Below are 17,090 nucleotides of genomic sequence, written 5' to 3' on the forward strand. Positions count from 1 at the left end.
GATTTTAGGGCATCATCTCCAACACCCAAACCCATCATCTGTAAACCCATCTCTTCTTTGATCGTCTTGACCTCATTGCACATCCGCGAGGGACAGTGTAAGGAGAGTGTCCTTATCAACAGTCCTACACTAGTCGCCAACACTTCCGTCTGAAAGTGAACTCAAGTGGAATGACGATAGGGAAGTGTTTGGCAGTATCTTAAGCACCATCGACAAAGATGGTGGCTTGGTGGAAGCATGGGAGGTCAACCAGCCAGTAAGGTGAGAAGTGCACCAGGATGAAGTGGTCGTGGTGTCACCACAAGGATCAGCCCTTGTGGCCAAGGATCTTAAAGAGAAAGTGTTTGTGGACCCTGATGATGGACCTATCAAGCTAGTGGTGGAGGAATTGGTCGCGAAGAATAAAAGGAAATAATACAAAGGAGGAAAAGGAAAAGGAAGAAGTGGAGAAGTATGAAAAGAAAAAGAGAAAGGAGGAAAAAAGGTTGAAAAGAGAAGAAAGGCATCGACGTAAGGCTGAGCGTTAGATAGTTGAGGAGCAATCCACCACCGCAAGAGTGGAAGAACTGTTGGTAATGAAGTCTGCTGAGAACAACGCAAGTTGAAGTTGAGCTTCCATGAGAAAGGGTGGCTGCATCTGAGGCCCAACCAAGGGATGAAGAAGATGAGAATGACGCACATGAGCATCTCATCAGAAGGTCAGGAAGAGGAGAAGAAGAAAAAGGGTTGCTATGCCCAAGGTAGACGGATAAATGACCGGTCCTGAGGACTTGGCCCATGCGCGGTTAGCTGAGCACATTGAGTAGGAACAAGAGCAGAAAAAGAAGGAGAAGAAGAGAAAAGTGGAATTGATGGAAAAAGTCTGCCTGATTATCGCCTCTAATGACTTAACGAGAAGGCTGCATCAAGAGAAGGTCCGTCACGATAATGCGGCGATAGAAGAAGCATTGAGAAGAAAGAAGGAAGAAGATGAATGCATTAAGGCAGTAATCGAGGAGTTGGCTTGAGAGATGGAAGAGGAAGAAGAAGAAGAGAGAAAAGGAAAAGAAGAAAAAGAGGCGTGAAGGAAGGAGAAAAGTTTGCATTGGAGGGAGGAAAAGAGAATAGAAAATACTCAATGGGAGAAAGAGAAAAAAGAGAAGCAAAAAGTTGGGCACATAATTGATAAGTGCCCAAGAGGCACAAAAGCCCAGGCAAAGGGCAAGGAGAAGATGGCTGAGTCATCCCTAGACAAAAAAAAAAAAAAAAAAGAGGGAGGGGGGAAGAAGAAGGATGACGATGACATGTTGCTGGAAATGGGGTTCTTCTCAGTGCAATCTCCATTACCCGACTGCATCACTGGCATCATCGCAGAGCTGAGATAGGAGGACTTCTTTCAGAGTTCCTCAATCAGTATGCCGAACATTGTGCGTGCCTTTTACTAGGGCAACTTGTATGAGGATGATGATGTGGTGATTGTGTCAGGTTACTGTATGTCGTTCAACGCTAATGACATCAATGAACTGTTCAAGTTAAAAGGTAATCCTGATGCACTGGGCAACAGGTTGATAGAGGCATCAGGAATTGAATACATGGATGATGCGTTGAGAATACTGGCAAAACCTTGCTCCACATGGAAGATCTCCCTGACAGGCCTCCAGATTTTGGCTTTTGAGTGATTACTTCCAAAAGCGAGGCTGTGGGTTTATCTGGTTAACTAGGCGCTTGGTGAGTTCAGGGTCGATCATAGGGATTGCTTGCTACTGATGCGTCGACATTGTTGTTTCAATCTTGATGGTAATTTGTTGTTAAATAAAGGCAATGAGTTTATGTTACTAAGTGTTGAAATGAAAGAGGATGAATGTGTTGAAAATCACAATCGTAACGGGAATAGCTTATGCAATGCGGTGGAGTTTTCCAAGGGATGAATTAGGGTTGTGGCACATATTCGCTAACATTCCCTAAGTAAACGCATAAACCATGCATTCAAGAAAATTACTCGCAAATCATAACTACACTTCTCAGTGTATTTAGCCACATTGTCCTATTTCTAGGATATATGCAATGAGCTTTTAATACAAGTGATGTTTCTTTATTTCTAAAGGTAATCTCTTATTGTTTTATGCATTCTAAATTCTTTACTTTTTCAATCATAGATTCAGTCTATTTAAAAGCAATCTCTCAATTGATTCAAATAACTTACAAAGCATGCATAAAACTTTTTGAACACATGATCAGACTTTACTTAGTTCATGTTAGTTCCAATGATTCTCAACCCATACAGAAATTAGTTACTCATGGATAAAGATGAAGAAATAGATGAATAATAAACTGTGAATGCATTCATATTGATAAAATGAGTTTTTCAACGTTTTACACAATATGAACAACTGTAGTAAAAAGATGATGTAGAAATAGAGATATAAAGTCAAGTTGTAGGTGACAGTTTTTTGCTCATTCCAGCTCTTTAAACTAGGGGTGGAAACGGTTGATGGTCAAACCAAACCGAACCGAATCGAACCGCATATATGCGGTACGGTTCGGTTTCAAACTCAATTTTGGTATTTTTAAAAAATTCATGTTATATACTTTTATAATTAGAAACGGTTTAGTTTGGTTTTAAAGTTAGTTTTGTTCTTTAAATTAAAAGTGGTTCAGTTTTAAATTTGGTTTTACTCTTTTTTTAAATATATATTAGTTAAAAATGGTTTGGTTTGGTTTCAAATTCGAATTTCGAAAGTGAAACTGAACTGAACCAACTTAATTCGGTTTCAAAATTTCTTCAAACCGGATCGAACCGCATTTTTCGATTCCACCCCTACTTTAAACAACTGCTTCTTGAGGATTGTGTTGAAAAAGATGGCTTCCCTTCTGCTCTAAGAGAGCTCCTGAGCTTTCACTCAAGATTTCACGTGGACTCGAAAGAAATATGTGAAGTGAAGATTTTGCAGACTTTTTCCAACGTCTCCTTACTCTCATTTGAATGGAAATCTTGTGGGGTATTTATAGGCGTTAGGTGGTAGCTTTTCCATCTCTCACTAATGATTGATCTGACGACATGCATTAAATACCATATCCTGACATGTCGTCTGCTTTGCGTTAGAAGTTTATTGGCTCTGTCGTGAACTTTTCTTGTCAGCTACCAACTTGGTCTTTGATTTGACTTCCACCGTCTATGCGTCATGTCACCTTCCCTTTCTTCTATTATATGAATCGATGCATTTCCAGCTATGCGGTTTCAATGTTGGCATCAGGAATTTCCTCCGCAATTAATTGTTGATCGCATGACAAGATTTCTTCATTTTAAATAGCACAATTTTATAACTTTTAAGGGTTATGAGATTTTGTACACATGTGAACGCATAATATAATGAAAACATGAATTTCTTACCAACTTTGTTGCATTGTCCATGATTTTTCTTAATTGTTTTAGATAAAAGAAGTAAAATAACTTGTACTTCTATAAGTTATCAATTTCATAGGTGATCTCATGCATATTCGCAAAGAAGAAGGTATGAAATGATGACAACAAAGCCTATGAAGTGTAAATTTCATTTTAAAAGACAATAGAAACTTACCTATTGCAAGTTTACTTGATGGAATAAGAGATTTATTACAAAAGTAGTTTCATGATTGACAGAAAGCTACTTTGTCAAACAACATGAAGAATCAAGAAGTTTGTTGGTAAGAGTTTTTTTTTTTTTCTTGTTTTTCCTTTTTTGTTTGTTTTTAGATATATTAAATTGATAGATGAACGATAAACAATAATAAACTTCTATCATTTTCTATCTTTGATAAACAGTGATAGAAGTCTATCAGTATCTATCACTGATAGGCTATGATAGAAATCTATCAGTGTCTATCATAGTAGTTTATTGTTGTCTATCAGAGATAGACATTGACTTCTATTACTGTCTATCTCTGATAGACAGTGATAGACTACTTTCGGTGTCTATCTTTGATATATTTGTAAATATTGATTTCTTTTTCCATTTTTTATTTATTAGGTTGATCTCATTAGCAGCATTCAATATAAAGTAATGAATGGTGACAAACAATTCATAGTGAAACTCAACTTGGGATATTATAGTTGTCGAGTATGGGATTTTCATGAAACTCCATGTGTTCATGCATTTGCTGTTTTTCTGATGCTTAACATGGATACTTATTCTTATGTATTTGATTATTATTATTCAAGAATGTTGTCATCAACATATGAGAGTTGTGTTCGACATGTTGGAGTTCATTCAGATTGGAGGGTTGTAGATGATGGCACTTTAACACTACCTTCTATTTTTTAACGTCTAGCAAGAAGACATAAAAAACAAAAGGTCCCATCTATACATGAAGCTAAAAGTAGTTCATCAAGATGTAGCCATCGTCATCGAAAAGTCACAATTCTAAGACTTGCAAACTTGTCCAAAAATAGTTAGTGATGTAATCGTGTTAGTTTCATTTTTTTTTTTTACTTTATTGCCAAATGGATTGATATTAAAATTTATGAAAGTTATTTTTTCCTTGATTGGTTCTATTATTTAGTTTATAAATGAATGGAAAAATATCTTTATATCAATAAAATTCTTGAGTGTCTTTGTTTAGATTCATCTTTTAATTGAACGCGTGTGATCTAGACAAGAGAAATACTAGAACACATTGACACACACTGATACACATTGGAAGATTTTTATCAGTGTCTATTAGTAGATAGTATTTGAATAATATTTGAGCCAGTGGAAAGTATAACACACTAACTATCAGTGATAAACACTAATAGAAGTCTTCTATTATTGACAGATTCTATAATATCTATTTCCTATAGGTTTCTTATAGACCATGATACAGATAGATAGTTGTCAAGTAAGAAATTCCATTTGTATGAATTTTGAATGATAGACTTTATCAGTATCCATAATTATATTTACCTTTTTCTCATTATTTATTCAATATATATTCGGATAGAAGTTCCATGTTTAAGTTATAAAATTTCATCCAAAAAGAAAAATTATTGAAGTTGTTAAGTACAACAAACCAACTATCATTGATAGACACCGATAGTAAGTACAACAAACTAACTATTAGTGATAGACATTGATAGACAATGATAGACTTCTATCAGTACCTATGTTTGATAGACCATGATAGTGATCTATCTGTCTTTATCATTGATAGACATTGGTAGTAGTTTATTCATGATGTACCTAATAGAATTTTATTCAACATATATACTCATAAAGAAAAATTTTAAAAACTGATAAATTCATAACACAACAACAACAATGATTTTTTTTTTTTAAAAAGATAATATTGCAGCATATATTTGAAAATTTCAGATAACATAAAATTTACAATTTTGAAAAGTTGTTCATCATTACTAGGAGAAACCAAATTCATAAAAAACCAGAATTCACAAAATGTAGTTCATCATCACTAGTATTGTAGTCTTTTGCAATAACCAGAATTCACAAAGATAGTCCTAAAATCAAGGTTGAGAAGGATGAGATTGAAATTGAGATTTCAGTTGAGGAATGTTGATATAGCTCAAAAGGACCTATATTTCCTTGCTTAATTAAGGCTCGTTAATGGATTTTATGTGTTAATTGTCTTATTTTGTAGGTACTGAGCAACCAAGAGGTAAAATCGAGCATTTGGAGCTAAATGGGGTCAATTTGAAACAAAATGGAGTTGATTTGAGCATCCGGACTTCAAAGGAGTGAAAATGACCAAAATGCCCCTTAAAGCGTCGCAATGCTCATTACATGCCTAAGCCCATTGAGAACCTATAGAAATACAAGTTATTGTAGCCTTTTACTTAGAATAATGAGGGTAGATAGGTAGATCATGTGTTAATAATGCTAGGAATTCATACTAAAAAAGCTACTTGCGCTGAAGTGCACACAAAAACACTGATGATCGCATATCATGAGCTAACGTGCGTTAAAGTGTATATTTTGAAGTTATTGCAGGAGTTGATCGCATGCACTGATCATGATGAAGAAGTGTTGATCGCATTCACTGATCATAATGAAGAAACGTTGATCGCATGCGTTGATCATGATGAAGAAACGTTGATCACATGCCTTAGGATCTCTGATCCTGTTCCAGCAGATCTTCTGCTGCAACTTTAGAGTGATGATCATGATAGCAGCGCCTTGTCAAGGATGGTGACTATCCATTGCAGGATCCTTGAGGTCACCAGAGCTCTATAAATAGAGACTTGACATCAATAGACAAAGCATCTGGAAACTCTGCTTAGGTAGAATCTTGTGATCACAGGCGAGAGCACATTCAAAAGTTTCTCTGAGAGTTCTTCCCTTCCACAGATCACCTCTGATTGACTACCAAAACTATGCTGGAGTAAAAGTCTGAGAGGGTCTTCTCCACTTCACGCTACCATTTCATCACCAACAGCCTTGACACACATCTGTTGGAGGCAAGAAATTGCTGAAAACTAGCATCCATCTTTCTATCTTATCTTTGCTGTTGTATTACATTTTGGCTTAAGATATTAATACATCTTGTAATCAATGCATCTATTTTTATATCTGATATCTAACTTCATTATCTTCCTTTCTTGACCATTGCTTTCTTATTTACCATGCGTTGCTAATCTTCACGAGGCAAGGGGGATTGTTAATGCTTTGAACTAAGTTGAACCTTTAGAGGTCAATCCTGCTTGTTTAGTGTATAATGATTTGAATGCTTTCCATTGACCACTCATTGAGTCAAGTAGCTATGACCAACTACCCGAGAGGGTAAGTAGTTGTGGAACTCACTAAGCAATATAAGAAGTGTTTCTAGAGATAGAAATAACCGTATGTTCAACGCCTCATCGATCATGCCATAGAGATGTGACAAATGTGGCTAGCCACTGAGAGGTGTGTGACAAACAGATGATATGAGCCAGGATTTTGCTTAAAGCTAAACTTAGAAATGCGACATTGATTTCCCTTAAACCTTGCTTTTCTCATGCATTTTTATTACGCGTTAAAGCTGTTGTTTTACTAAAGAATCTCAGAATTATTCTTTAAATGCTCACTGCCTGTTTAGCTAGTTTAGTCACACTAATAGTTCATCGCATAGTAGTTAGTCTCATGTTTCACACCTTCTTTATTTTAGTCATTTAGATTCCACCTCAAACACTTTACTTTGCAATCGCTTTTAGTTGCAAGTCCCTGTGTTCGACCTTGGATCATCCTGAGAAACTTGTGATCTTGTTATACTTGGCAAGAGAACAAGAAAACTTGTGATCAATGCATACTCACTGCATTTAGACGTAGAACATTAATAACGCAAATACACGTTAGCGTAGATCAAAATCAACGTATATTTTCAGCAAAAACAAGTTTTTGTGATAGGGGCGCATGAACAACTACATTAACGCACATTCAGATTAGTGCATAACCATATTTAACGCATATCATATCATAATCTTTCAACACACATCAACCTTTGCTTCATCCACTTCCAAATCTACTCTAGAAACCTTGTGCCCAAGCACAATACCTTCTATAACCATAAAGTGACATTTTTCTCAATTAAGCACTAAATTCGTTTCCTCACACCTAACAAGGACGACTTCAAGGTTGTTGAGGCAGGTTAGATAAGAATCTCCAAAGACTAAAAGTCATCCATGAATACTTCAACAGATTGTTCTAGAAAATTAGAAAAATGGCCATCATGCATTTTTTAAATGTCTCTAGTGCATTACAGAGCCAAAGGCATGCGTCAGAATGCGAACGTTCCAAAGGGACAAGTGAAAGTAGTCTTATCTTGTTCTTCTGGGGCAATTAGAATTTGATTGTAACCGAAATATCCATCCAAAACGTAGTAGAACTCCTTCCTGACCAATCAATCAAGCATCTGATCAAGGGGTTGGGAGGGAGTGGTAAGTGGTTTTTCTTAGTCGATTCGTTCAACTTTCTGTAGTCCATGCAAGTGTGCCATCCAATAACAGTTCTAGGTGGAATTAACTCATTGTTGTTGTTAATCACCATAGTTGTGCCACCTTTCTTTGGCACACATTGTACTGGACTTACCCAGTTGCTATCAGAATTGGGGTATATTTCCCCTGCATTGAGCCATTTGATAATTTCTTTCTTCACCACTTCCTTCATAATGGGATTGAGGCTGCGTTGGGCTCAACCAATTTTCCATTCTTCCAATCTAATTTTATGCATATAGTAAGATGAGTTGATACCTTTGATATACCTCAGTGTCCACCCGGTCGCGTGTGTATACTTCTTGAGTATCTGCAATAAAATATGTTCGTTAGCAGGAGATAGTTTAGCTAAAATTATAACTAGTAAAGTATTATTATTTCCAACAAAAGCATATTTAAGATGATTTGGGAGAGGTTTAAGCTCAAGTGTTGGTTGCTCCTCTAGAGATCGACGTGTTGGTTTTGACTGCTGCTCATTTAAACATAACGGCTCAAACTTTCTCGTGCTTTCGCTCAACACATGGACCTTACAGCTTTGGTCCACTTCTTGGTTCTCTTCCTCAGTTAATTGAGTTGATTCAATAAGTCGACAAGATTCTGCGTCGTCTAGGAACTTCAATGTGTTTAGCACATTGAATTTTACTTCTTGGTTATCCACATGCATAGTTAGTTCCCCTTTGTGCACATCAATTAGGACTTTTCTGGTTGCTAGAAATAGGCGTCTAAGAATGATTGGTGAAGGAAATAAAAGATAGAGATCTCCATGAGCAGCGGAAGTGGATCGTTCCAAATCCCATTCAGAATGAACATAACAATTACACGGAAACGAATAGATTATGCATAAACAGAAATTACAGCATGCTACAATGAGATACAAAGGATAGAGTATGTGTACCTTTGAAAAACTATTCTTCAAGTATCCCTCGATCAGTCTTCAATGCATCCAAAGCAGCACTCGAACGCAATGAACAGAACATGACCTCTACGAACATCTGAATGAGCCTTGAACCCAATCGAGTCCAACTCGATCCACGAACGGATTTAGAAAACTACCACAAGTGTTTTCTTGATATTCTTGGTGTGAAAATCCAGGATTTGTGGGCTCTGTATGATATTGGACTGAGGAAGACAGGAAGTATACGATCAAGTAAGTGGGAGATGAAGACGTCTATCGTATAGACGATGCATGCGATCGTTTAGAAAACGGAAGCCTATTGTATAGACTTTGCTACTCGATCATGTAGCATCAATCAACTACTAACAATCATATAGTCAACTCTTAGCTCAATCGTGTATGCTATCAACGCTATCGCTTAGTAAAAACTCTTTTCACTTGATAGCCTTTTTCGTGAGATTCTTCCGAGTGAATCAACTACTAATTTTGGAAAAAAAATTTCCTTTTTATCTCATGGTTACCATAAAACTTCCAATAACCTCCCACTCAATTCTGTTATTAGAGAAAAAGAATTAATTATCATATAATTAATATATTATAAATAAATATGATAACCAGTTATCATATTATATTTATAACCTATAGTTTTAATATTTCATCATATGAAACATATAAAACATAGTTTTTTTTCTTTCCATTTTATGGTATTTAATATAAATCATATTTATATTAGTTCCTTCAATTAATGTATTTAATACATCATATCAATTATCTCATATATAATTGAATTTCCTCTTGTTAATTTGAACACTTCAAACTAACCCAAAATCTGATTATCAATTTGAACCCATTGAGCTACCAAGGGGACCTCATGGACCTGTAACTTGAAGCTCCAATAGTACGTGAATAACTGACTAAACTCTTTAGTCATGAGATCCACCATTCGTTAACTGTTAGTCACTGCACTAAAGACCGACAACTGCACTCTTCACACTACAGATATATTTCTGTGTCCATATAACCAATCAACAGTGTGATAACCCTTCATAAATCGCTCGTAAGTACAGTTGGGCCAATTTACCATTTTGCCCCTGTAGTTACATCTAACTTCTTAAGTACCACTGATTTCTCTAATGAACAATAAGTCATCGTCCTACTATAACTGAGTTCTCTCTTCCAAAGGGAGGGTGTGTCCACTATGTTCAAGACTCGGAATCAGCCCTTAAGGGAGCAATTTATCTACTTACCCCTACTTTGGGAAATGGGTGAATTCTGTTTTGTGTAGCTGAGTTCCCAGCTCCCCAATCAGAAGAATCCCCAAAAGGGTAGGCTTGTTGAGTTAGAAATCTTGCAATTCTCTACAACTCTTACCCATACTAATCAAAGGACTGCCTTTCAAGGCAGGAGTTCCCAACTCACTCAGAATTAAGGTCATATCACCTATGGTCATTTTAGTGAAACGTAAGTCTCAATTATCAACAACATTATATAAAGAGACTAATCATCTCGTGATTCGGTTTTATATAAACTCTTTGTATAGGATACCCCCGCTCGCATGTCTCTACATGAATGGTTAGGATCAGATTATTTGTAGTACTTTACAACACTTGTAAATATCGGTTTGAACCAATATTTGAATCTTATTCAAATATATATCTCTCATGTAACCTATAGTTTTAATATGAATCTCATTCATATTAATTTAACCTTTAGTTTTAATACGATTCTCATTCATATTAATTAATATTTGAATTCTATTCAAATATTTATCTCTCTCATATAATAAAGTATAATTTTGAATCCTATTCAAAATTAACTTTATATTATAATATATCCATCCATATACATTATATTAGTTATATCTTATACAATTAATTCTACTATTTAATTTAAACAATTCAAATTAATCCAAAGTAAATTGATTATTGTTTTACCTTCAGTGAGCTAGCAAGGAAATCTTATAGACTTATAGATTAGAAGCTCCAATGATACGAGATTAACTAATTAAACTATTTAATTAATTAATCAACATTCACTAACTGCAGGTCACTCCACTAGAGACCTACAACTGCACTCTTCATACTGTAGATATATTTCTTTGTCCATGAATATAACCAATCAATAGTAAGTTAACCCTTCACAAATTGCTCGTAGTTACATTTGGGTCCAGTAACCGTTTTACCCCTGTAACTACATCTAACTTCTTAAGTCTCATTGATCCTCTAATGAATAACATGTTGATGGTCTTACCATAAATAAAACTCTCTTGGGCCAGTGAAAGGGAAGGGGTCCCATTGTTCAAGATCCGGTGTCAACAATTAAGGGAGCAATTCATCTACATACCTTAAAGATGGAAAGGAGTGAATTCTACTTGTGTAGCTATGTTCCCAGCTCCCTACTCGAACAAATCCCCAAAATGGTAAGCTTATTGAGTCAGTGAGTCTAGTCACTCTCATCCATACAGATCAAAGGACTGCCCTCATAGACAGGAGTTCATAACTCACTCCTATGGTCATCCTATGAAATGTTAATTTCCTCAATCAATCGTGTTATGAAGGGAGATTAATCATTTCTCGTTCCAGTCTTATATAAACTCTTTCTATAGGATACCCTAACTCGTATGTCTCCACATGAACGATTAGGATCAAATTGTTTATAACACTTTACAACTCTTGTCACAATTACAAAATGGGTCATATCTATAATATCATCAGAATAAGGCATCCAACCGTATCCATATACTACAAACCATTTAGGTTATTAGTTAAACATGATCTACTTGTATGTCAACCACATACATGTTTAAGTTACATAAAATAACTTTGGATCTTTCTTTAATGGATTAGTGCATATAATAAATAATCAACGATTATTTCAAATAACATATAACTATGAGGTTTTATGGCATACATCCCAACAAAAATAATATGTTAGCAAGTATATTTTTAATAACATTATTTAGTGTATGTATCACACGAAATGAGGAACAAATCTTTATCTATTCTCTAATGATAGACACTGATAGTAATTTATCACTGATAGATAGTGATAGAATATTATCCCATCTATCACTTGCACTATCACTTCGTCTATTACTTGGTATAATAGAATTTCATATTTATGACACAATATAATATATATTTTGATAGTTTGTTATTTATTTGAGCATTGTCATTACACACATGATTTCCATCATTCATTAATCTTATTTTAACACAAAATTGGTAAAGATATCAATAAGAACTTTTATATATAAGAATGAAGTTGATGACGTCATTACAAAGAAACTAAACACAAGGAAACTATTGAATGTCCCCAAAGGGGCAAATATAAGCAAACTAGTAACTAAACTTAGTAAAATTTCTACAAAGAAATTAAATACAACAAGGTATTTCCACGAGCAACTACATTACAACAATTTTTGTCACTAATCAAACGTCCACTTGCTTGATAGCTTCATCACTTTAGTGGATTTGTGCAAGACCTAATAAAACACAACATTAAATCTTAATTCGACACTGTGAATCAGTTCAAACTATAACAAAGAGTTTTCAAGAGTTATAAACTAGGTTCAACATTTAAAAAGAGTTTGAAATGATCTAAGTGAATCTAGAGTACCAAAAACTAACAGAACAATCTTAAACTTTAATTCAAACACTCTGAATCAATCCCAAACTATAAGAAGAGAGTAAGAGTTAAATAACATACCACATTTTTGCATCGTGAAGGAAATTTTCACGACCACTAACCCTGAAAATCAAATAATAAAGAATACTTGCGTTGAGAAACTTAACACAAAAGGTCAAGTTTAATAAATTACTCTTTCAAGAAAGTGAAACTAAACAAACAAGAAGTATATAACAGAGTACAAAAGTAGTCTCCCATATTAACATTACACTTGTGACAAACCTTGGCAACTTGAAATTTATCAAATCTAAGTCATTGACAAAGCAAACATAAGAATAGAATTGTAGAAACAAATCAAAAACTAACACACCAATAAAAGTTACACATAAATTAAATATTTCACTTTCAACAAGGGAAGACAAATGTTAACAGATTACGGAAAGAAGTTAAGCAAGCTTTAAATTCTAGTACCTTATTGTTGTTCAAAATCACCTTCCTCTCATGATCACAGCTCAAAATTTTAGTACCTTAGTTCTTTATTAAGCAAACTTGAAATCAAAAGAATACAAAAACCACCTTCTCCTTCAAATCTTTAACAAGTTTCCTATAAGAAAACGAATATATCAAAAGAAGATACAAACATATGAACAAATTTAAACATGGACATTCATAGGAAGAATAAATACAATGGTAATTCATCGCAATAATTATCATGATTGATCATTACCATAACCACCACCTCTTTACGGCCTATACACAAGTAGTAAGATTTAAAAGGGAAAAAAGATGGCCAGAATTTAAAGCATTTTGCAGCAAACTTATTCACGAACCGCCAGACTGTGGATAACATCTTTATAAGAGATAAATAATAATTTTGTTACAAGATAAAATTTTGCAATAATAATGTTGTTACAAGATAAAATTTTGCGACTAAATAGCTTTGCAACAAAATTGATTTTTAGTTGCATAAATGCCTTGCAATGAGATTGTTTTTAGTGACAAGTTGCGAAGTTTTTTAAATTCATCGCAAGCTATGACATTTGTTAACAAATCATGGCAATAGGCATTTACCGACGGAGCTTTAGTGATGTTTCATGCGATGTTGATTTTTTCATCGTTTTTTTTTTAACAATTTTATCATTTAACAATGTTTTATTTTCGTAAAAACGGTATTTTTTTTAGTGTATATTGAAAAGAGTTGGAGTTCAAACTATAACTTTTTAGTGAAATACATAGGGCCTTAACCTTTAAAAGGAAAAAAAATTGAATCTTAATATATTAACAAATTGATTTAAACTCATACTGCACTAAATCAACCATATAAACGTTACTTTAACAAATACACTGAAAAAAAAATGCTCTTGTAATCGGATGGGCATGATAGCTTTGAAAAAGATAGATTTCCTATATTTTGTTTAATCTTAAAAATGAGTACAATAAAGCTAATTCTAACATTAGCGTAAAATTAAACATGAACAGTAACTCCTAATTATTTTATTTTGTTTCAAGATGTTAGACTGTGAAGGGTAACTTTGTAAATAGATCGATTCAACTATAATCAATTTGATTTCAGTATATATATATATATTATATATATATATATATATGGTAAGCTAAAACAGAAAGTGTTACTATATTCATAATCATGTGAAAAAACAATTAATGATATGTGTAACTGATTAACCCTAAAGTTAACTACAAAACAATGTAGGGGAGAGACCTTGAAAAAGAGCAGATAACGCGTTTCTTGCCGAAAGTATCAACACAACTCAGTGCAATGCATGCATGCAACAACAAAATCCATAAAACATTATAACGGCAATGCCATGACAACGACGCGTTCCATTTTTCCGTAACGACACCGTGGACTCAAAGTAACATCTTTATAGAAATGATTTTCATCTCTACTGTCCATTTTAACGCCCGCAGAAGTACTTTAAAAGAAATTTATTTCAATTAAGAGCTGAATAACCTAAGTGTTTAATTCACTTAAGACATGTATTTCTCTCCCATTGAATGAGATATTATTCATGAGCTTTTCTTTCAAATTTTACATCAAAGCTTGATTATTATTATTATTATTATTATTATCATTATTATTATATTATGAATTTAATTTCAAATTTTAAACACACTCCAGCATATTAATAATAATTTCAATATCATCATTTGAAGTTTCTAGAGTACTTTCAATTTTACATTCAAATCCACTTTTGTTCTGTAATTTCTAACAAATAATCGTCAGAAAATTCATCTCAAAACGTTGATCATTTTTATATCAACGTTTGTTGTTTGTTGTTTTTTTTGTTTTTTTATGGCCGGGGGAATGGGTTACCTTCCTGTCTACGGTAAATGGGTGTATGGATGCAAATCGTGCCACTCTTGAACACCATCGCACCTGGCGCCGCTGTCGCCGGAGTTATATCCCGCTGCCGCCGCACCCGTAGTCAATGAGGGGGCTGCATAAGAATCCCCAAAGAACCACTCATCGGCCGCCGCAGATTCTCCTCCTGCTCTGGTTCCGGTGACGGCGACGGTTTCTTTTCTTGCATTACTGAAATCTGAAGAATTGCAAGCCTCCGGTTTCGAGATCCCCAGATTCCGAAACGAGCATGTGTTCAGTTCTTGGCCGTGATCTTCAAGTGCGATTGGAGAGGAAACTCCCCTGTATTTTTCAATGGCGGGATTGTTCTGTCCTGGTCCAAATAGCATAGCTAGCCTTTGCTGCTGCAGTTTCCAGTGAAGGTCTTGGTTCATAGAGCTCAACGATTCGATCGAAGACGCGAGACTCGTGTCCACATTCAGTGAATTAACAAATCCAGTGGAAGGAATGAAGGAGTTAACGTTTCTCGATTGATCGGGAGAAAAAACTCCAAACTGATCATAGAGACCCGTCGTCGGAGCAGAGGAGAAAGACGAATTTCGATTTCCATCAAATTGACCCGACGAAAACCCATTGACGAAGAAACCCAACCGGTTAATTTCCGGATTGGACGAACCGGAGTCGTCCTTGGACGACGACGGAAGCCTCAACGATGACGAAGACGACGATAATTTGAGTTTCTTGTTTTTTCGGCAGCCGCCGCCGACGGGAACATTGCGCAACGCTCCACCTTTGGTCCAGTATCTGCGGCAGGTCTTGCAGAAATACCTAGGTTGAGTTAGGCTATAATTGTTGTAGTAACAGAATTTAGTGTTGGGGGAATCGCAACGAGGGCATTTGAGTGGCTGCTGATTATGATCTGAAGTGGGTTTTGGCTGAGCAGTTTTCGGCCGGCAACCACCGGGCGGTAGTTTTTCCGGCAACATTTGAAATTAGCAATCGAAACAGAGGAAAGTGGGGAAGAAGGAGAAGAAGAAGAGGGAGAAAATAGTTGAAGTGCGGTCGGGGTTGTTGAGTTTCGTAGTGGAGATGGCAAAGATAATTAAATGTTGGAAGTGATGCATGGGAAACAAGAGAGGGAACAGAAAAAGGAAGGTGGATGCCTGCCTGTGATTTTCATCAAAGAGGAACCTTAGCTAAGCCTTCTGTGATTTTTAAATTAAATGCCACAACTTGGGGTTTCTTTTTTTCTTTTTAACATTTATCAGCTTTCACTGGAATCTATATTAAATTAAATATTAAACTTCATAACCGAGATAGAGATAAATATTAATCCTCATTCAAAGTTAATGAATTTATGATAATTCTACTTCTTGTTTTGAGATTCATTGAATCATCCAAATAATTTTGGTGAACTTGCTTCCTAAATTACTTCTTGGATTGTGCGTTTCAAATTATATCATTTTTTTTATTTTTTTATTTTTAATTATGTTTAGTTTCTTTGGATAAATATATTATTTTATTTTATTTTTTGAGAAAAATATATTATTTAATTTTATTTTTTGAGAAAAATATATTATTTTAGTTTATAAACTCAATCCATTTTGTTTGAATTCAAATATGATATTTATATATAATTATCCAAATTTCATGAAAAATGTTAAAAGTCCTAGAAAGTATTCAGGTATATATTAATAAGCATACATGAACAAGGTAGATTGATATTAAATTTCTAAAAGGGCTAAGACAAATTAAGAAACATTGAAAAAAATAGCTTTTTTTAAAAAAAACAATTAATTATATAGTTTTCAAATTTCTATTTTTCATATCACCAACAAAATGTATAATAATTAAGTTGGTTTATTGCACATTTATTGTTAACCAAAATCTCCACCCAAAATAAGTAAGTATTATGTTCTTAATGAACGAGCATGGATCAAATGATCACCTTAGATTGAAAGTCCAAATTATTTCGAATAAAAAATATTAGTTAAGATTAATTATATTTATTTAATATAAACAATCTGATATGAATTAAAGATGCAAAAATATATGTAAGACTTAGTATGGGTTTGAGATATCATTTATGGATGACTATAATTGCTTTCACTTATTAAATATGTTTTTAGAAATTTTCTATCAAAGATTTGTTTGATAAATTTCAATTTTAGATTAAAAGCATCAACTTGATCGAATATAACTCAATTCATGTTAAAACATTGTACCTTAATCTAACCATCAAAGATACTATTTAAATAATGTTTTTAGATGAAATATTTAAATTTTTCCAAAAGTAATTATATAACAACTTAACGTGTGTATTTTCC

The 17,090-nt window shown here is 34.3% G+C and overlaps 1 protein-coding gene across 2 annotated transcripts; it reads right to left on the reverse strand.

Moving 5' to 3' along the window:
• Nucleotides 1-11,999: 11,999 nt before the first annotated feature.
• Nucleotides 12,000-16,044, reverse strand: LOC120072896 (dof zinc finger protein DOF5.7-like). Of its 2 annotated transcripts, XM_090312249.1 has the most exons (4): nt 14,776-16,044; nt 12,912-13,044; nt 12,522-12,563; nt 12,000-12,297 (listed from the first exon to the last, which is right to left on the reverse strand). In XM_090312249.1, exon 1 carries the CDS (start codon nt 15,747-15,749, stop codon nt 14,784-14,786), a length of 966 nt encoding a protein of 321 aa, XP_090168375.1. In that variant the 5' UTR covers nt 15,750-16,044; the 3' UTR covers nt 12,000-12,297; nt 12,522-12,563; nt 12,912-13,044; nt 14,776-14,783. The 2 variants fall into 2 exon arrangements, with proteins under 2 accessions (XP_090168375.1, XP_090168374.1); XM_090312248.1 differs by lacking the exon at nt 12,522-12,563.
• Between the last annotated feature and the right edge of the window lie 1,046 nt (nt 16,045-17,090).

Source organism: Benincasa hispida, chromosome 3 (genome assembly GCF_027475165.1).
Source record: "Benincasa hispida cultivar pf3 chromosome 3, pf3_genome.v1.1, whole genome shotgun sequence".
Classification (NCBI taxonomy): domain Eukaryota; kingdom Viridiplantae; phylum Streptophyta; class Magnoliopsida; order Cucurbitales; family Cucurbitaceae; genus Benincasa; species Benincasa hispida.